General features: G+C 42.8%; 1 protein-coding gene across 2 annotated transcripts; it reads right to left on the reverse strand.

Annotated features, from left to right (window-relative positions):
- Positions 1-6,095: 6,095 nt before the first annotated feature.
- On the reverse strand, positions 6,096-20,788 carry malt3 (MALT paracaspase 3). 2 transcript variants are annotated; one of them, XM_033968092.2, is made up of 14 exons: positions 20,628-20,788; positions 20,415-20,560; positions 19,898-20,036; positions 19,645-19,820; positions 19,463-19,559; positions 18,235-18,279; positions 16,891-17,094; positions 15,664-15,841; positions 15,522-15,596; positions 13,981-14,108; positions 12,012-12,161; positions 9,743-9,897; positions 9,040-9,156; positions 6,096-7,719 (listed from the first exon to the last, which is right to left on the reverse strand). In XM_033968092.2, the coding sequence occupies exons 1-14, from the start codon at positions 20,644-20,646 to the stop codon at positions 7,300-7,302; spliced, it is 2,049 nt and encodes a 682-aa protein (XP_033823983.1). In that variant the 5' UTR covers positions 20,647-20,788; the 3' UTR covers positions 6,096-7,299. The 2 variants fall into 2 exon arrangements, with proteins under 2 accessions (XP_033823983.1, XP_055078497.1); XM_055222522.1 differs by having other exon boundaries at positions 6,271-7,719; positions 15,504-15,596; positions 20,628-20,782.
- Positions 20,789-21,631: the final 843 nt, after the last annotated feature.

The following is a 21,631-nucleotide window of genomic DNA, read 5'->3' on the forward strand; positions in this document are numbered from 1 at the left end:
ACCTTTGTTTCCGCTGGATTGGGGAGAGTAGGAGAATGTAAAGTGTGGAAAGATACAATTGGTAGTGACCATTATCCAGTGGTCACCAGGTTGCAAAAGGCTCTAGTAATAGATAATGGAGAAAGAGTGGCACGTTTTGATTTTTCCCGAGCTGATTGGGATAAGTTTAGGGAGGACACGTTAAAGAGATTGGATGAAGTGAACAGTGAAGGGTCCATTGATGAAATGAGTGAGTCCTTAATAGCAATGATCATTAATGTAGCTCTGGAGTCAATCCCAAGCAGCAAAAGTCCTAAAAATCAAGTTATTGTCCCCTGGTGGAACAGAGAGTGCAGTGAGGCAGTTAGAAAGAGAAAAGAAGCTTTTAAAAAACTAAGAAAATATCCTACTCAGGAAAATGTAATTGAATACAAAAAGTGCCGTGCAGTGGCAAGAAAAGTAATTAAGGCAGGAAAAAAGAAGAGTTGGAGGGTTTTTTGTGGTACACTTAGGCCCAAAACGCCAGTTAAACAGATTTGGTCAAGGATCCATAAAATGTCAGGTTGTTAACTCAGAAATCCCAGTGTTAAACGATGGGAGCAGAGAGGCTGTGTCTAACAAAGAAAAAGCAGATATGTGCGTGAAAGCTTTCCAGAGTGTGCATAATTCACATTCTTTAAGCTTAGAAAGTCTCAAATTGAAAGAGAAAGTCTTGCGGGAAGAAGGATGGAAATTAACATGTAGGCCAAACCCGGAGAGTTCTATAAACAAGTTCTTCTCATTTAAGGAGCTGCAAGACGCCATTCAAGCTGGAGCCAACACCTCACCGGGCCAAGATAGAGTGTCCTATACACTGTTACAGCATTTGGATGAGGAGGTACTGGAGGAGGTCTCAGTACTTTTTAATTACATCCGGGAGACGGGAACATTACCAAAGAGCTGGAAGCATGCCATTGTAATACCAATAGTTAAGCCCGGTAAGGATCCCTCATCTTACAGACCCATAGCTTTAACGTCGGTGCTGTGTGGTGTGTTTTTTTGCAAATCATCAAAATGGCTTTAGAGTAGGTAGAAACACAATGGGTTCCATAGGAGTGCTTGATCAGGACATACGGCGTGCTATAATAAATAAGGAGGCAGTAGTATCAGTATTTCTGGATATAGAAAAGGCCTACGATAGTATGTGGAGAGAGGGTTTACTGATAAAGCTGTATAATGTGGGTATTTGGGGCAGGATGTTTCTGTGGATTAAAGACTTCTTAAGTAATAGGTCAATTCAAGTTAGAATAAAAGGGGATCTTTCTGAAGTTGCCGACATAATGAATGGGACTCCTCAGGGCTCTGTAATCAGTCCAGTTCTATTTAATGTTATGGTAAATGACATTTTTCAGAAAGTTGACCCTAGATTTGGCAGGTCCTTGTTTGCGGACGATGGTGCCATATGGAGGCGGGGAAAGAATATAGAATATTTAATGAATCGTACCCAGGAGGCTTTAGATCATATAGTGCAATGGGCCAACAAGTGGGGGTTTAAAATATCAGTGGCAAAGAGTAATTTCATGATCTTTGGGCTGAAGAAGGCAAAAGTGGTGCGGTCTGTGAGTATGTATGGTAGGCCGTTAGAAAGAGTGAAAGTGTTTACATTTTTAGGGATGTGGATGGATGACAAATGAACATGGAATAAGCTTATTGAAAAAACAGTGCGTAAGTGTGAAAAGATAAATAATTTACTCCGGAGTCTAACAGGTAGCGACTGGGGAGCAGACAGATCCACAAGGCTCATGATGTAGAGCAATGATTAGATCCACTTTAGATTATGGCTGTTTTGTTTATGGGGCGGCAGCCAAAACAAATCTCCAAAAACTTGATAAAGCCCAGACTAGAGCCCTGAGAATCTGTAGCGGAGCTTTTAGGACGACTCCTATTCTGGCACTTTTGGTTGAGACTGGGGAGTCTCCATTGTATATTAGAAGACAAAAACTGGGTCTTCAGTATTGGGCTCGATTGGCAGGGCTTAAGCATGACTCAGCTGCAAAATGTCTGTTAAATGACCACTGGGAGTTTGAAAAGAGAGAGGATAAGTGCAATTTTTTGTATCTTATCAAAGGAATTGTTAAAAAGGAAGCTCTGGGGAACAATGTCATAGGTGTAGTCTGGCCATCTCTTCCTTTCTGGAGGATGCCTGAACCTGAAGTACAATTGGATTTCTTAGGAATGGATAAGTGTATAATAAGCAGACAAGTAAGTGAGTTTATTGCTGAAAACAAAGAGGATATAGTTCATGTCTTCACAGATGGGTCAAAAGACCCAGGCTCTAAGCAGCAGGATTTGGAGTATATGTCATGAATACTGAGTACAGGTATAGCTGTCGAGTGAGTGATTATCTTTCTGTTTTTTCAGCTGAGCTTCTCGCCATTTGGTGGGCTCTGATATGGATTGAGGAGAACAAACCTGGGGCTGTTAACATATATTCAGATTCAGCAGCAGCACTTCAAGCCATAACAAAAGAACTCACGAAAGGAGCCCGTCCAGACCTGGTGTTAGAGGTACTGTCCTCTCTACAACGGATACAGTCAGAAGGGATGGATGTAAGCTTAAGATGGTACCTGGGCACTGTGGCATTCTTGGCAACGAGATGGCAGATAAGTTAGACAAAGAAGCTCTTAGTATGGAAGCAATAGATGTTAATGTTCCTTTGGGTAAGCAAGAGTGCATTAGCATATTCAAAAGCATCGGGGATCACATGTGGCAGCGTGAGTGGGAAAGTGACCCAAGGGGTAGGCACTATTTTAGCTGTCAACCCTCCATAAAGAACAAAAGGCTCTCACTAATGGGTAACCACAAAGACCAAGTGATTATAACAAGACTCAGGCTGGGGCATTGTGGGCTGGTGCCTTAAAGTTATTAAGAAACATCCTAGTGGAATGTGTAGTTGTGGGCAGCCAGAGACGGTCAAACATGTGCTTTTATTTTGCCAGGTTCATGCAAGAGAAAGAAGAAGCCTGTTCATTAAATTGACAGAGTTAGGACTAAAAACATTTTCAATAGCCACTATTTTTTTCTGAATCGAAAATCTCGTACTTAATCGATAAGGCAATAATAAGTTTCCTGCTCTCCACCGGGCTCTACCATAACATTTAATTACAACTAGTGTGAACTGATCCAACCTGGAGGTGGCAGCATTACGCTCTGGTTGCGTACAGCCTGAAGAAGAAGAAGAAGAAGAAGAAGAAGAAGAAGAAGAAGAAGAAGAAGAAGAGAAGAAACATCAATCTAGAGGTAATGTTGAGTGAATCTTACAAAGAGGTTAATGCAGTTGTTAATGTGACAAGTTACGTTATCATCATTTTAATTCACAATGTCACCACCCACCGCTATCTCGAGTATGTCAACATGCTATTAGCACTTAGCATAGCATCGAGTATGTCAACATGCTATTAGCACTTAGCATAGCATCGCAGCAGCAGGTGTACAGGGGGCGGGGCCCAGCCCAGTGTAAGGCGTGTGTGTTATGTCTTTCTTTAGCATAAATCTTTATTTGTATTATTACGGATCATTTTGACCTAACCTTCATAATACTATCTGTTATGTTGTTATGTCTTTTGTGTCTGGCGTCAAAGCCGCTTCGATTAGACCAAACTGGCAAGATTGTTTTGGTGGTATAAATCCTCTGTATTATTTACATTTGTGAGCTGAGGGCGAGACGACACTGCAGGGACACAGCTCTTTGACAATTGTGCACAGTTGATTCAGTAAACAAGACCTTTGATTCAAGACAACTTCTCTGTTGATTTTTAAATCTTTAAGACTTTTTGACTATTAGAAATTCCACAACAGTGGTGTTGTTGTGTTTTTCTTCTTCTCAGTAGTGAAAGTGTCATTATGAAACATAACATTTTCATGATCGTGTTTCCTGCCTGTAAATTATGTGTGTGTGTGTGTGTGTGTGTGTGTGTGTGTGTGTGGGGTGTGTGTGTGGGGGTGTGTGTGTGTGTGTGTGTGTGTGTGTGTGTGTGTGTGGGTGTGTGTCGGTGTGTGTGTGTGTGTTTGTGTGTGTGTGTGTGTGTGTGTGTGTGGGGGGGTGTGTGTGTGTGTGTCTGTGTGTGTGTGTGGGGGGGTGGGTGTGTGTGTGTGTGTGTGTGTGGGGTGTGGGGTGTGTGTGTGTGGGGGTGTGTGTGGGGGGGTGTGTGTGTGTGTGTGTGGGTGTGTGGGGGTGTGTGTGTGTGTGTGTGTGTGTGTGTGTGTGTGTGTGTGTGTGGGGGTGTGTGTGTGTGTGTGTGTGTGTGTGTGTGTAGGATATTGTTGTTAGCTAGTTAGTGTTAAATCTGCTGTTGTGCATCTCTTCACATTAAATCCTGTTGCTGTCAGTCTCTCTGTCTCTGTGGTGTTTGGTGATAAAGCTAACAGGACACCGGTCTTTCACTTTTGTAGAAGACCTGAGCAGCATAATAAAGCCACGGTCAACAGTCTTATTCAATGCCGTTTATAAACTATATATAATTATTGCATAATTATAATCCCTATCCCTAAAATTTCACATTTACTTCAAATTAATGCAGATTCATAGATACAATACTCATATGATCCAGAGGCTGTAAAGTGTAGAGCCATGTGGCTCGTGATGGCAGACACTTTATTTAAAAAGAGTTTTAAGGAAATGTTTGATATTTCAGGGTAATGTTTAATAATCTTTCAATTGTTGGATGTTTTATTGAATTTTAATCCATGTTTGAATTCACTTTTTAAGTTGCATAAATGTCATTTTTTATCCAATGCACCACCACAGTGTTGAATTTTATGTATTCATAAGGTTAATATTTGGACTTTTTGCCTCTTCCTGCAATCAAAACATACCTGAGGTCAACTATGGCACAAGAGCGTCTTTCAGGACTTGCAATTCTAAGTATTAACCACCAGGTAGGGAAGGAGATTAGTTACAGTGATGTCATAAATGACTTTGCATCTGAAAAGGCAAGGAGGATAAAATTCTAATGAAGGTCTTGAATCAATCATTGTACCCACTTTATAGCAATTCATTGAATTAGTTTTGCAGTGTTACTTATATTTACTTGAATTTGTGATGTTATATTGAGTATGCTGACATTTTACTCTGCATAATTAGAGGAAACTTTTGTCTAATTCATACAATCCTGGGCGACTGAGGGTTTACACAGACATTTTGTCTGATTGTTATTTATTTTGCACTATAACAAGGCATAAGCTTTTACATTAGTATTTTATTAGTATTTTTATTGTCAGCAGAAGTGTTTTAAGTTTATTGTGAGTGCAATCTTTTATTTAATACTTAACTTTACAGCACTGTCATGTTGGGTCAGTTTGGATTGAAGTACTTTCTTATTCTGCCTGTTGGACTTTTACTTGTTTGTTTGTTTGGTTATGATGAGTGCATCTTGTTGGATAAAATAATAAATAGAATATGTTTTCTATGTTTATTCTTTTGTCTCAGTTTGAAAAGTGCTTTGGCTCCATCTAATGTGCTTTGTATTAAGTGATGATCAATTACAACCAATAGACTAATAGATGATTTCATTGACAGCAACACAATACTTGCTAATAATATAAATAAATACAATATGGTATTCAACACATAGCCTAATGTTTTTTGTGATATCAACACAGTTTGACTCAATGTTATAGCCAATATTGTATTAAATTATCTATACTAATCTATCAACAACTGACTGACTTCAGTCACTTACTCTTGGCAGTGTTTATCATATCAAACATAAATACATAAAGGAAAAAGTATATTTAGTGGGTCTTATGTTAAAACTGATTTAGCCCTAGTCTGGTTTAGGGCCCCCTAAAGGCTAGGGCCGGCCCTGCGCCTCCTCTGTCGTATTTTCAACATATAGCCTGTTCGTTTATCGCGGGGGTTATGTTCTAAAAATAACCCGCAATAGATGAAATCCACGAAGTATCAGCTTTATTTTTTACAATTATTCTATATGTTTTGCTGTAAAACCCCTCACCACACACTTTATACACTTTTCTCACACAGGCGTTACCAGGATATGTTTATATGACATTATAGATTTGGCCTGTAACATGTAGCAAAGGATGAATATGCAAGACTCAATGTACAAAATGTTTTCCAAATGCATTCATTAAATGAATCATTAATTTATTAAATTTCAGTTAAATAAACAGCAGAAAAACTCACATTCAGTTTTATCATGTGCCAAAAGATCAACAACATGAAAAGGTAAATTCAACAAGATTTACTTTTTAATTTAATTTTAATTTTATTTTAATATAATTTGGTCCTCCTCCACCCTTTGTCACCGGTTCTGTTCATTATATTTATGGACAGAATTTCTAGGCGCAGCCCCGGAGGGGGTCCGGTTCAGGGGCCGGAGGGGGCCTGGTTTGGGAAACACAGGATTTCATCTCTGCTGTTTGCGGATGATGTTGTCCTGATGCTTCTTCGAGCCAGGACCTGCAGCACTGGGGCGGTTTGAGCCGAGTGTGAAGTGTCTGGGATGAGAATCAGCTCCTCCAAATCCGAGGCCATGGTTCTCGACCGGAAAAAGGTGGTTTGCTCTCTCCGGGTGGTGAGTCTCTGCCCCAAGTGGAGGAGTTCAAGTATCTCGGGGTCTTGTTCAGCGTCTGCAGTGATGCGGTCGCTGTATCGGTCCATTGTGGTGAAGAAGGAGCTGAGCCCAAAGGCGAAGCTCTCGATTTACCTCAATCTACGTTCCTACCCTCACCTATGGTCATGAGCTCTGGGTCATGACCGAAAGGACAAGGTCGCGGATACAAGCGGCTGAAATGGGTTTCCTCCGCAGAGTGGCCGGGCGCACCCTTAGGGATAGGGTGAGGAGCTCGGAGTAGAGCCGCTGCTCGTACACGTCGAGAGGAGCAGCTGAGGCTCGGGCATCTGCTCAGGATGCCTCCTGAACGTGTGGAAACAAATCAATGCAAAACGAGACAAAGGTAAAATGATGTGAGTTTACGGCACAGACTTCTAAAAAACTGGAGCGTTCTAGTGTTTATACAAGTATTTACATCGGAGCAGCTTATAACTGTTTTGTTTTGGTGTGGACAGTTTTGATATAGTCCTGCTACAACCACAGAATCAAAATATACTGAGCAAAAACAAGTCAAACTGATCCATTCATCAATAAAAAGGTCCAATATCACACAAAACGACTCTTATGAGGTTTAATCCATGTTCTAATGTTTCCTCCTCAAAAACAGACCTGGAGTTGTGTTTTGTTTCATTCACACGTTTGTCTGTGATGAGGAAACATTAGATCAGAGGAACATGGACCTTTAAATCAACAGCCCCAGGATCAGTTATTTCAAGTGGATGAAGTTATAAATGTCGTCTTCATCGTGTTCCTCTGGTTTGTTCCTTCTCACTCGTGTCAGACCCTCGGGTTTCCTGCTGCACGGCTCAAACGTTCGGGTGCGTTGGTTCTTGTGGTGTGAGATGTTGTAGTGGCCTGGAGACGCCGGAGACGGAGACGCCGGAGACGAAGACGCCGGAGACGAAGACGCCGGAGACAGAGGCTTTGGAGACAGAGGCTTTGGAGACAGAGGCTTTGGAGACAGAGGCTTTGGAGACAGAGGCTTTGGAGACTCCGCCTTGCGCCCGAGTCCACAGGAGGACACCAGAGGTCTGCCCAGGTTGAGCTGGAGGCTCTGGCTGCAGCGTCTCACACTGTTTCTCTCCAGGACAGTGAAGTGTAGATCCACTTTGAGGACCAGGCACTCCTGTGAACAGAGGAACAATGAGGATGTGTTAGCACGTTAGCACGTTAGCATAGTTAGCATCGTTCATAACCAGTGGAGATAAGATGCAAACTTAGCCCTGGAGAACCCAAGAACTCTTTTCTTCTTTGGAAGATTATGAAAAGTGCATTAAATTACTGCTTTAAGTCACTGAAATATTCACTTTTTCGTCACTACCACTGAGGATCATTTTAATTCAATATTCATCCACTAGGTGTCGCTCTGCAGGGGCCAGAAGTGGCACTCTGGGCTTTTGAAGTTAAATTTGACATTTTTTTTTGTTTGTTCATTTTGTGTTGCAGCGATTAACTGCGGCCAAATTTGACCTTGTGGTTCTCCAGGAATATGATTATTAATAATAATAATAATAATAATAATGACTATATATATGACTATAACATTGATTTGTCACGTTTCATGACTAGGCCTACAGAGAAACACGACCTTAAAGCTCTGACACAGCAGGAGAAGCTCAGTAAACCGGTTTTAAATAAACAGGATCATTTAAAACATGAGCTGCAGCAAATAAAGGACTGAACATATGACCAGCCATAAAAGTTCAACCTTCTGCAGCTCAAATCTGACATTATTATTATTATTATATAAAAATACTCCAAATCTCCTCAATGTGGCAAAGAAAATGTTCACATTTTAAATATTGAGCCCCAAAATAAACTGTCACGATTTTCTTCTGTTGAGGCAAAACCCTGACACTGAGACTCAAAACAAAACATAATCCAGAAAAAAATAACAGCATAAGTCCAGAAGTGTCTGTGTCTGTGTCTGTGTCTGTGTCTGTGTCTGTGTCTGTGTCTGTGTCTGTGTCTGTGTCTGTGTCTGTGTCTGTGTCTGTGTCAGTAACTCAGTCTGATGTAACAGATTTTTGAACTGGACTGAAAAATTAAAGTATTTGTATTTTTTTTCCCTCAAATTCTGAACGAGTTAAAAATAAATGCTCAAATAAAAACAGAAAAAAACCCGATTGATTCATTTGTTTCTGTTGAACTAAATTCAGCTCAAATCTTGATCAAAATCACCACATTTGAAGTTTTATAAGACTCAAAATGTGTGAAATACTTTTACTTTTTACTCTTTAAAAACAGGTACTTTAATACTTTTACTTAGATTTTTTGCTCTGGTATTTGTATTTTGACTTAACAGAATCGAGTTTTTCTTTCCACTGTTTTTCATATCGTTTTGACTAAAGCTTCACATGTTCCAGTATTTACACGTCAGGTTCAGGTTCTACGATCAGAAACAGATTTACTGAGATTCTTTCCGTGATTTCAGTTGTACTTTTACCTGGAGCGTCTGCAGCCCACACAGCCGGACACTGCAGCCTGGACCAGGAGACGAGCTGAAGACGAGCGAGTCCCACTCCTCCGACCTGCACTCTCCAGAAAATATATCCTCCATCACCTGAGGAATCAAACGTGTTAAAGTGACACAGCGATAAACTGAAAAAAAACAGGAAAATCAACAAACAACAACAGAAAATAACATCTACACTTTCACCACTAGAGGTCAGCACTTTCCTGTCAAAACTCACAGACCTGGAGTTGTGTTTTGTTTCATTCTCACATGTTTAACACACAAACCTGCAGATTTAGGAACTGAAAACGCTCTGTTCCACCTTGTGATGTCATCATGTGGTGATACAGGAAGTGCTCCACTGTGAGTCATTTGGATCATTTCAGTCCTGGAGTTGTCTCTTAGCTCGACTGAACTAAAGGTAAAAGGAGGAGGAGTTAAAGTGAAAACTACCACTTGATGACATCACAAGGTGGAACAGAGCGTTTTGAGCTTTGTAGATGTAACAGACTAATAATAAAGTGTGAGTCAAACATGTGTGAATGAAACAAAACACAAGTCCAGGTCTGTTTTTGAGGATTATAACCTGTGTTAAACCTCAGAGTCCGTGTAGTGTCATATTTAACATAATAACAATAATAATAATAATAACAATAACAATAACAATAATCATAAAGTGTTATCTGCGTCGTACTGGCGTGCTGCTCAGGGCGACACTGACGTCCTCCAGATGAGGCTCTGAGCGTCTGACACTGGCAAACGCCATGAGGACGTTGGAGAACAAGGCGGAGAATCCGACCTCCACCTCTGCTCCACAAGGAAACTTCAGACTCTTCTTCTGAGGCAAATCTGAAACAAACAGAGCGTTTAAAATCAGACCGAGCGAAGCTGATCTTTGTTTCTTTGGCCCAATCAAAGAAAAACAAACAAACAAACATGATGCGACATAAATGTAAACGCACAGAATTATAGCAAAAGGAACATTTCAATTCCACCAAAGAGCTGGAGTCACAAAAAGTAAAAAAAAATAAAATAAAAATAACAAATTAATAAAAAGTAAAATAAAAACTAATTTCCAAATGAATCAATAACAATTAAACATTTATATAAAAATTTATACAAAAAATAAAAATGAATTAATACAAATAAAATTTAAATAAAATAAATAACTGAATAGGTCCATTTAAAACATTAAAAACTGTATAAATGTTTATCTTCACATTATTAAACTGCTCCAGTTTTACTCGTCCTTCAGATGTGACACTTCAGTCGTTAGTTTGGATTTAATGAGACAGATGTTTTACACTTTTACTTAAATCTTAACCAAGAAATAACCAAACATTTCATTGTCTAAAGAAAATGTTACACACATAAACATACAGTTCGATCTTTCATAAACAGAACGAGACGTCGATGGAGAGATTATTGTACAGGCCTCGTTCTGGTGAGGACAGTTTATGAAGCTTGGATTAAAAGTTCTTTTCCTCCTCTCTCTCCTCTATTGTTCAGTTTTTAGTCATAGACAAACATGACATCATGATTCAAAGTTCAGTGGATCGTCTCTTATAAATAAATGATTAACATCTAAACGCCGATGGTTTTACATCAAAACAGAAACAAAACAGTGACTTTGAGGCACACACTCACTTCTGTTAAAGAAAATACCGTTTTCTAACATCAAAATTGTGTTTGAGCTCCACAAAAAGTTTTATTTATGATGAAATGTGAGATTTATTTGTAGATACAAAGAAACTGCAGTGAGCTCGACTTTTCTGTCCAGTAAAACCTAAAAATCTGGATGTTTCTTTTGCCAGAAATGCTCAGTGTTTCTCATAATCTCTTGGTTAAATTAACAAATACTGTCAAAGGTTTAATGTCCAGAGACTGATCCTTGTGTCCAGTAGATCAGACGACTAACGTCCTGATCCAAACGAGTCTTTGACTTTGACGATGTTTAAATTCAGGCTCAGTTCTGTTTCTCTGTGACTGAGAAGGTTTAATTCTGCACTTTTCTCCTTTAATGTTGATTTTATGATTATTTAAGTTTTGATTTGGTGTATTGTGATTTAATGTCGTTCTTATTCTGTAAACTCTGTACTTTGTGCTCTGGCTCTGATTTCGCTCTCGTGGATCTGAGTGGTTTTTATTTGCTAAATTCTCCTTTGATTTTTCATATTTTGTGATTTTCTGATTAATCCCATTTTCCTCATTAAAATCACATTATGCTCCTGCGCATTTTTAAAGCAGCAACGAGATCAGATTTTAATTTAATCCACTGTAAAACACACACATAAAAAACATGAAGTGAGTTATTTCAACACAAGGGCGGCGCTACTTCCGATCATTTCACAGATCACATTTTTCCAGATTATTCATGACTTTTGGTGTGGTTAAAAAAACAAAAAAAAAAACAAACACTGTTGCCATAGCGATCAACAATTCAAAACAAAATATTCCGTTTTATGAATGGTCCTGGTGCTTCTGAACAGGAAACAAACCCACGAATGAGGAACGAGGGAAGCAACGAGGAACAAACACAATTATCCACAGAGACGTTAAAACTGAGCTGGTTTTTACTTCTGTCGACTTTTAAAAACTCACAGAATCACCGTCTTTAATCTGCAAATGTTTTTTCTCGTGTTCTGAGCCGCTGTTTCACTCTAACATTTTTCCTCCTGATTTTTGCAGGAAAATGTGGCTCAAATCAGTTTTTATGTGTGAAAACAACAGCCTGAAGTGTCCAGACGAGTGGAACGAGCAACGGACACAAAGTGAAACAGGAAACACAGAAGAAGAAGAAGAAGAAGAAGAAGAAGAGTGCTCTGAAAACACCAAACAGAAAAGTAACTGCACCAAAAAACAGTGACTCAGTGGTTCAGGTTCATTTAAGTCTGAACTGGTCACATGACGAGAGGCCCATGTGACCACGAGGAAGTGAGACTCCGCGGGTTTGTCGGACTCACCGTTGGCTCGTCTCCAGCAGACGTCGCGCAGGTGCAGTTCCCTCGTGTGGCCAGAGGAGAGCAGCGGGTCTGACAGTGAGCGCGCCTCCTTCAGCGTGTGACGCACCTCCACCGCCTGTTTACCCTTCACCAGAGCGTCTTTGTCCACGTCTGTGACCAGAACAAAGTGGGTCACACGTTTAAACATCAGATTTATGAAATAAGATGAAAGGAATTATGTAGGAAAGAAGAAAAGTTTAATATTTTTCAATAAAGGATGGATTTGAAAACCTCACCTCCACCTCACCTCCACCTCCACCTCACCTCCACCTCACCTCCATCACCCAGCAGCCCCATTTATACATCCCTCGACCCCTCCCCCCCTCACATCTACAGAGAGATGGTAAAATAAAGTATAAAGTATCACTGTTGTTTTTCCAGTGTTTGTTCTGGTCTTTTCTTGTCAAATGGTTTTAAACGACTTTGAATTGGGCTGGAAATATCTGGGAAAATTCAGACAATCAGAAAATGTGACTCTGCACAAACTGTGGAGAACTGGAACATTCTTCTTTCTTAAACCAGCTGAAGAAAATACAATTTGTGTTTTGTGTTTTACTGTGAAACAAACAGCTCAAATTAAATAAACTGCAGATGTACAAATAGTGTAAACATAATAAAATAAACGTCTTGGCTCCTAAATCCTCCTGAGCTGCAGCCGCTGAACTTTCCACTGTGACTCTGACCCAAAGGATCTGATTCCATAAATCAGCCTGTTCCTCGCCGCACGTGTGGTGACACTTTTATGAGCGATAATCAAACCGCTTCATTAACGCGGGAAAAACAAACAACACCATTCTAATCCTTCCTCACAAAAACAGAGTTATGTAACGTTAAAATGTTGGTTTCTTGAAATGTGAGTGCGTCCCGGTGAACGCGGGGCGGCTGATTGGTGCGTGACCCTGGGGGAGGCGTCGGCGTGCGAGCGGCGCAGCAGCTGTTTTGGCCTCACTTCTCGGGTTTCTGCTTGTTCTGCTGCCAACTGTCGCAATTTCCTAAGAATGAGGTCATCAGACACTTAGCGGGCACGGCGAGCGGAACCTGCCATCACCTGTCTGTCACGGACACACATGTAGGTCAGCGTTTATCTAATCTGCCCATCGATATATCGGCCCCGCGCGGTGACATCACGCGAGGGGGCGGGACCTTCTGCTGTTACCATGGAGACGCACGGTGCGCGTTAGCAAACACGTCAAAGTCTGAAAAACTCGGGTAAAAAACACATTTAAAAGAGCAGATTTCAGGAGCCTGTGGGGCGGCGGTGGCTCAGTTGGTAGAGCGTTTGTAAAGGTTGAAGGTTTGAATCCCGCTCTCGACACAAACATCATTGGTCAAGAGTCAGATCCACTGACCCACAGGCTGAACCACAAATGAATCCCACAAATGCATACTGCTGTTGTGTCCTTGGGCAAGACAGTTAACCCACCCTCCTCCCCCCTGTGTGTGTGTGTGCACTGGTGTGTGAGTGTGTGTGTGTGGTTCCCTGGTGTGTGTGTGTGTGTGTGTGGTTCCCTGGTGTGTGTGTGTGTGTGTGTGTGGTTCCCTGGTGGGTGTGTGTGTGTGTGTGTGTGTGTGTGCACTGGTGTGTGGTTCCCTGGTGTAAAAGGTGTATGATGCTCTATTCCATTTACCGACCTCATCGTTTATCGTCCTGTTTAGGATTTTCAACAAAAAGGTGAGAGCGACTCACTGAAAAACTGTTGGCTAATGCTAACGCTAATGCTAACGCTAATGCTAACGCTAATGCTAGCGTGTGACTAATGTTATTTAAAAGGACTTGTTTAGCAGCTCAAATCCTCTCACCTGTTGTAGTTGAAGCTCAGATTAAAGAGCCTCAGACAGAGCAGAGCCTCCAGTTAGCGTCATCCTCATATCGATGACATCGTCTGTCATGGCGTCTATTTACAGAAAGTGTTTTGAAAGTGCCGCTCACCCTCAGACACCCGCTCCAGGACGTGTGTGACCTTCTCTGGGAGGAGGATGTGTTTGTTGAGGTATTTGGTGAAGATGCCGGTGCTTTTTCCCTGGTCCTGAATCTCAAACGCTTCAGCGTCTTCACATCTGCAACGAAAAACACGACACGTCACGACTTTATGAGCTCGAAAAAACATCAGCTCCAGATCAAACAAATCAAAACTGTCACTTGGGAATTGTGTCGACTCAAAGAGCAAAGGCCTCGGTGATTCAGCTGCACCGAGTGAAACTGAAACATGAAACTGTGACAGTCCAGCCCCAAATGAACATGTCGTTTAATGGAACGTAACAAAGTAAAAGTACTAAAGTACAGTTTACAGTGTGTACTTTTACCTGAGTACATCTGAGAGCAGTATCTGTACTTTTACTCCACTACATTTATGAACTGGACTGAAAAAGTATTTTCTTATTTTGTGAGACCTGCAGAAAAGGCTGAGGTTTATTTTTAACACATTATTTTATATATATATATATATATATATATATATTAAACAAAAATAAACAAAAACAGAAACAAAATGATCAGTTTAGTCGTTTCTGTTGAACAAAATTCAGCTCAAATCTTTATCAAAATCACCACATTTGAAGTTTTATAAGACTCAAAATCTGTGAGAAATACTTTTACTGTTTTCTCTAAGTGCATTTTTAAACAGGTACTTTTATACTTTTACTTCAGTAGATGTTTTCATGTTATACTTGAGTATTTTGTACTTCTTGTACTTGTTATTGGATTTGGAATTAAAAGTACATCGCAAACAACAACTGTATAATCTCAATTAGATTTTATTTTCCAAAATGGTGTCGTCATAACGGCCCCAGTTCAACCTCAGAGTGAAGGAGGAGCAGATTTATATATTTATATATTTATATATGTGGAATTACAGGAGCTTTAACAGAGAGCAGGCCCTTAGCAACGCTGTCAATCAAACCTGTTGCTAACGCTAACAGGAGCGACCTCGGGGAAAGAAGGACCTGATTTGTCTGTTATTAATGTTCAGATCTTGATTTACAGACACAATAGTGAAATAAAAACCCCAGGATCATGTAGAGGGTTAATACGAACATTTAAGACCAGAATGAGTCTGAAGACAGAGACAGAGAGAGGACAGAGAGAGGACAGAGAGGACAGAGGGGACACAGAGGGGACACAGAGAGTGAAGTGGAGCCAGAGCTGATGGAGCAGGAAGTGCACACATGATCACTTCCTGTTTGTAGCGCCGCGGCAGGTTAGCTCTGTGCATTTATAAACCGTCTATGGTTCAAACACATTCATGAGCTTCACGTGTGGCTAAATGTACATACGTGGCTAAATGTACATACGTGGCTAAATGTACATACGTGGCTAAATGTACATACGTGGCTAAATGTACATACGTGGCTAAATGTACATACGTGGCTAAATGTACATACGTGGCTAAATGTACATACGTGGTTAAATGTACATACGTGGCTAAATGTACATACGTGGCTAAATGTACATACGTGGCTAAATGTACATACGTGGCGTAGCCGTAGACCGTGTTCCCCGTGGCTCTCAGGGGCTGAATCACCGACGGTAAACTCTCCTCTTTTCTCCTGAACAAACATTAAGTTTCAGTTTGTTTCTTTGGCCTCGTTAAAATCCGTCCATTCCTCGACTCACCAGGTTCTGCAGGCGTCCAGTAGAATCACGCTCAACGCCGTGTTCTTTTCCTGCATTTTTCCCATGATCCTTTGCACACAGACACAGGTGGAGGTGTTGTACGGCTGCGGAGCGTCGATGGGAACCAGGTAATTTCTCCCGGCTCGTTCAAATCCGTGTCCGGCGTAGTAAAAAAGACCTGAGGAGACGCGAGGGATTAGAAAAGAAGAGACTCACGGCTCCTGAAGCTCAGTGTTTTTAATCTTCAGAGTTATTTTTTTTTTTTTTTAAATAAATGTGATGTTTTATAACTGCTCCTTGTTCTGTTTGCACAGTTGTTCAAAATAAAGCACATATCCACAGGCCGTTCACCGCGGCGTTTTGGTTCCTGAGCGACGCCACGGCGCTCTCTCTGTGGTATCGATGATGTAACGTGACGGACCACGCGGCGTGAGGCTTCAGTGGAAAGTGAATGATGTCATTTCACATGTTTAGTTTAGAATGTAGAAGTGAACTGACCACAACTTCTTCATATGTCAAAGTTTGAACATTTACCAGGTACAATAAAAATGTGACACAAAACTAAACAGGTTTATTATATGAAAACATTTATGAGGTTTGCAACATTTGAAAATCACCTCAGTCTGAAATAAAGCAGCAAAAACTGGTTATTTCTGTGGTTTTGTGTCACATTTTTAGCAAATTTCACAAAACTATGATCTGAAACCATCAATATCACGAGGATTAGACGTTATGTTTTTAATGTAAAAGGTCCATGTTCTACTGTTTCCTCAAAAACAGACCTGGACTTGTGTTTTGTTTCATTCACATGTTTGAGTCACTTTATTATTAGTCTGTTACATCTACAAAGAACAAAATGCGACGTTCCACCTTGTGATGTCATCAAGTGGTAGTTTTCATGTTAACTCCTCCTTTTACCTTTAGTTCAGTCGAGATAAGAGACAACTCCAGGACTGAAATGATCCAAATGATTCTATAAATGAAGGTGTGTGGAGTTTAAAAACACAGTGGAGCACTTCCTGTATCACCACATGATGACATCACAAGGTGGAACAGAGTGTTTTCAGCCTAAATCTGCAGGTTTGTGTTAAACATGTGAGAATGAAACAAAACACAACTTTATTTGTTCATTTGTCGTGTCATATGTTCATGTGTCGTGTCGTATGTTCATGTGTCGTGTCGTATGTTCATGTGTCGTGTTGTATGTTCAGTGTGTGTCGTTCTTACCGTACACGCCTGTGTCTAACAGTTGTATGAAGTTGTCCACTGCTGAGGACATCTGTTGGGCAGTGAGGTCCAGCAGAGACAGGACCCTGAAGTCCATCTGCTGCAGGAGGAGGCCCAGCTCGTGCACGTCCACCACCGGCGCCGTCAGCGGGCGGAGGTGGGCGTAGTTCAAGTTCCCGATGAGCAGAGCGACTTTATCTGTGGCTGCAACACAAGACAACACAATGTGAGACAACACACAACAACATGAGACAACACAATGTGAGACAAGACAAGATGATACAACACAATATGAGACAACACACAACAACACAATATGAGACAAGACAACACAATGTGAGACAACACAAGACAACACAATGTGAGACAACACACAACAACATGAGACAACACAATGTGAGACAAGACAATATGAGGCAACACAAAACAAGATGAGACAATAAAAGACGATACATGGACAATAAGAGACAACACACAACAACATGAGACAAGACAATACAAGACAACACAATATGAGACAAGACAAGATGATACACGGCAACACACGACACCACAGTGTGTTTCTGTGTTCAGTAGAAACAGCGATGGGAGAATAACTTTGAAAATGGATTTAGCTACAGACTGAATATCTGCGTGTGTGATGTATTTTGTGATTTATTCTGATCATACACTGTTTATATAAATGGATGTAGCATTAGCGCTAGCTGCCGCGCTGCAAACAGGAAGTGATCATGGACGCACCTCAGACTCATTCTGGTCTTAAATGTTCGTATTAACCCTCTACATGATCCTGGGGTTTTTATTTCACTATTGTGTCTGTAAATCCAGATCTGAACATTAATAACAGACAAATCAGGTCCTTCTTTCCCCGAGGTCGCTCCTGTTAGCGTTAGCAACAGGTTTGATCGACATCGTTACTAAGGGACGGGGCGTTACCTTCAACAGCCTCGCTCCTGATTGGCTCTTTGGTTGCTATGATACTCGTGGTCTACACCTGCTCTGGCCTCGATGAGCTTCATTTGAGCTGAAGCTGAGGTGACGTCTCACTCTGTCTGTGATTCTGATGAAGTTGTGTTTTATTAAAGTGTAAAAACCTGAGATAAAACTACACAGATTTATGTTACGTTTGCATTTTTTAATTGGGCATGAAAACAAAACACACACACACACACACACACACACACACATACACGAGTTGTGTTTTTCCCCTCAATAAAACAAAGTCAGTACTGCATGATCAAGTACTTGAGTATTAAGAGTATTAAGTACTATTATAAAAGTATCTGTACTCAGTGTTTTCAGCTCCGTCCTGACAGTTTGTCCAGGAGCAGGTGGGGTCTGTACCTGTCAGTGCTGCTGGAGTTTCTTCAACACTTGGCTTTGGTAAAACTGCAACAAAACAATAAAACATTTATATTATTCATTCTAATCTTTGTTCTGTGTTTTGTTCTTTTAGTTCAGAGACGTCGCTGCTCGAGGAAACTCTCAGGTGGTTTTTCTTCCTGAGCTGCAGCGTTTGGCTCAACCACATTCACATTCTGTCGAGCGGAAAGTCCCGAGAAATCTGCTCCGTGAAGACAGAACTTTGTCTGAAACAGAACTTTACATGACCTTTCTCCACCAGCTCACCCCCACACACTGAGCGGGTGGAGGTGCGTGTGAGTGGAGGAGTGGAGGAGTGGAGGAGTGGAGGAGTGGAGGAGCGTGTGAGTCAGGGAGCGTGCGGAAGAGCGTGAGAGTGGAGGAGCGTGAGAGTGGAGGAGCGTGCGGGTGGAGGAGCGTGCGGGTGGAGGAGCGTGAGAGTGGAGGAGCGTGCGGGTGGAGGAGCGTGCGGGTGAAGGGGTGGAGGAGCGTGCGGGTGGAGGAGTGGAGGAGTGGAGGAGCGTGTGAGTCAGGGAGCGTGCAGGTGGAGGTGCGTGTGGGTGGAGGAGCGTGCGGGTGGAGGAGTGTACAGTCTGATGGGGCAAACAGAAACTTCAGGTTTATCTGATGTGACGCACAATGAGGATCATTTAAAACAAATAAAACAATGAGTGTGTGTGTATATAGTGTGTATAGTGTGTGTTGTGTGTATAGTGTGTGTTGTGTGTATAGTGTGTATAGTGTGTGTTGTGTGTATAGTGTGTGTATAGTGTGTGTTGTGTGTATAGTTTTGTGTTATTGTTCCTGTTCTTGTTGACTAAAGTTTTTACACATTTACATTTTTAAAGTTCTGTTCTGTGACAGATTTAAACTGATCATTTAATTTGATTATTTATGTTGTGATTTTAATTATTCTGTAAAACAGTTTGAGTTACTGTGTGTGTGTGTGTGTGTGTCTGTGTGTGTGTCTGTGTCTGGGGGTGTGTCTGTCTGTGTGTGTGTCTGTCTGTGTGTGTCTGTGTGTGTGTGTCTGTGTGTGTGTCTGTGTGTGTGTCTGTGTGTGTGTCTGTCTGTGTGTGTCTGTGTGTGTGTGTCTGTCTGTCTGTGTGTGTGTGTTTGTGTGTGCGTGTCTGTGTGTGTCTGTGTGTGTCTGTCTGTGTGTGTCTGTGTGTGTGTCTGTCTGTGTGTGTGTGTGTTACTGGTCACTCACTGATGTGCACGTCGGCGGGCAGGCTCCACGTCTCCCCCAGGACACTCGAGACGGAGCAGAGGTATGTGCCAGCGTCCTGCACCCCCACCTGCTTCACCTGCACACACACACACACACACACCGGTCTGAGGTCTGGACACCCACACACACACACCCCCCACACACACACACACTCTCTGTACCTGTAGGACCTCTCTGGTCTGGTTCAGGGGGGCCCCGTTGCGGTACCACTGGTGCCGGGGCTGGGGGACCCCGTAGGCGGCGCAGCGCAGAGTGAGTCTGGCCCCGGGCCTCAGGGTCTGGGGTCTGGGGTGAAGCGCGATGTGCGGCTCCCCGCCCCAGTCCAGAGGAACAGGAGCTGGACACACGGACAATAAAGGTCAAACCCCCTGACCCCGCGGGATCCGGCTCCTCGGCGGCTCTTTACAGACTCACCTGTTTGATCCACGTCCAGGACCGTGACACGCGCCCACTGCGTGAACTTACAGTTTAAAAACACGTCACTGACTCGACACGAGTAGTTCTGGCTCCTGGTCACTGTGATGGTCAGACTGGGCCGCGTGGCTCCCGGGACCTGGACAGACTCGGAGTCAGACTCGGAGTCAGACTCGGAGTCAGACTCGGGGTCAGACTCGGGGTCAGACTCGGGGTCAGACTCGGGGTCAGACTCGGAGTCAGACTCGGAGTCAGACTCGGGGTCAGACTCGGAGTCAGACTCGGGGTCAGACTCGGGGTCAGACTCGGGGTCAGACTCGGGGTCAGACTCGGGGTCAGACTCGGGGTCAGACTCGGGGTCAGACTCGGGGTCAGACTCGGAGTCAGACTCGGAGTCAGACTCGGAGTCAGACTCGGGGTCAGACTCGGGGTCAGACTCGGGGTCAGACTCGGAGTCAGACTCGGAGTCAGACTCGGGGTCAGACCCACGGCGCGTGTCTCAGCTCGTGTCTCGTACCTCACACACTTGCTTCTGTTCCTCCTTTTGGACATAATTGAACCATTGATACTGTAACGTGCCCGCGCCCTCCGCGTGCACGCTCAGGACCACCGTGTGACGCGCGGGGACGCACGCGTGCGTGGGGTGACGCAGGATGTGAACGTCTGGAACAATCCACAGGTCAAAACTACAGTCACAGTGTTTCCAGCAGAAGGCACGGCTCTGTCTTACCTCCTGGGACTCGGATCATTCTGACCCGTCCGGTTTGGTGCGTGACCGTGGCGCGCGCGCGGGTTGAGGCGCGTCATGGAGCGGAGCCGTCATCTGAGCCGCATGAGCCGCATGAGCCGCACGAAGTGTCTGCTCTGGTTCCTGTTCATCTTTAAACTCTCTGTACTTCCCTTCACGGGCGCGTCATCACCAGCCTCTGGTCTACGTCACAGAGCCCCGCCCCCCGAGGCTCCACAGCCTCCGCGCGCACGAACACGCACACGTACACGCCACGTGCACGCGCTCCTCCTTTTGGCTCCTTTATTACCCAGAATGCACCTGTGGACTCTGGGCCTCAGTTGCAGAAACTTTTATTTAAACAGTAAACTCCAGGATAAAGAGTCACGTGATTTTCAATTAAGTAAGTAAGATTTAATTAATCACATGTTTTAATGAACACGACACTAAAGACACTAAAGACACTAAAGACACTAAAGACACTGAAGACACTAAAGACACTAAAGACACTGAAGACACTGAAGACACTGAAGACACTGAAGACACTAAAGACACTGAAGACACTGAAGACACTGAAGACACTAAAGTCTCCTCTGAACACTTCACTGTGCAGAAGAGCTGATTTATACATTTATATCACATTTGATCAGGTCACATGATGCGGTACAGCTCCCTCCAGAGCCACAGGAGCCACAGGAGCCACAGGAGCCGGCTCCACAGACGCTTCAGTGAAACAGCGGCTCTGGTCCAGAGGAGGCTCCAGAGCTGCACAGAGATGATCCTGAGACACTCTCTATGACCCAAAGACAGTAACAGGAGACCAGACTGTGCAGAGGAAGGACAGACTTTTAGGGACATTACGGTAACATGTCCCATGTCCCCACGGCCCAGAGACAAGAGACGAGTCTATTCAGGATTTCATCAGTTTGGGCTCAAACCACAGCCTGAAGCTTCAGTCTGTTTCACTGTGACATTCATCACTTTCTAAATGAATAAGACCAAACTAA

This window comes from Periophthalmus magnuspinnatus, chromosome 6, assembly GCF_009829125.3.
Source record: "Periophthalmus magnuspinnatus isolate fPerMag1 chromosome 6, fPerMag1.2.pri, whole genome shotgun sequence".
Taxonomy (NCBI): Eukaryota; Metazoa; Chordata; class Actinopteri; order Gobiiformes; family Gobiidae; genus Periophthalmus; species Periophthalmus magnuspinnatus.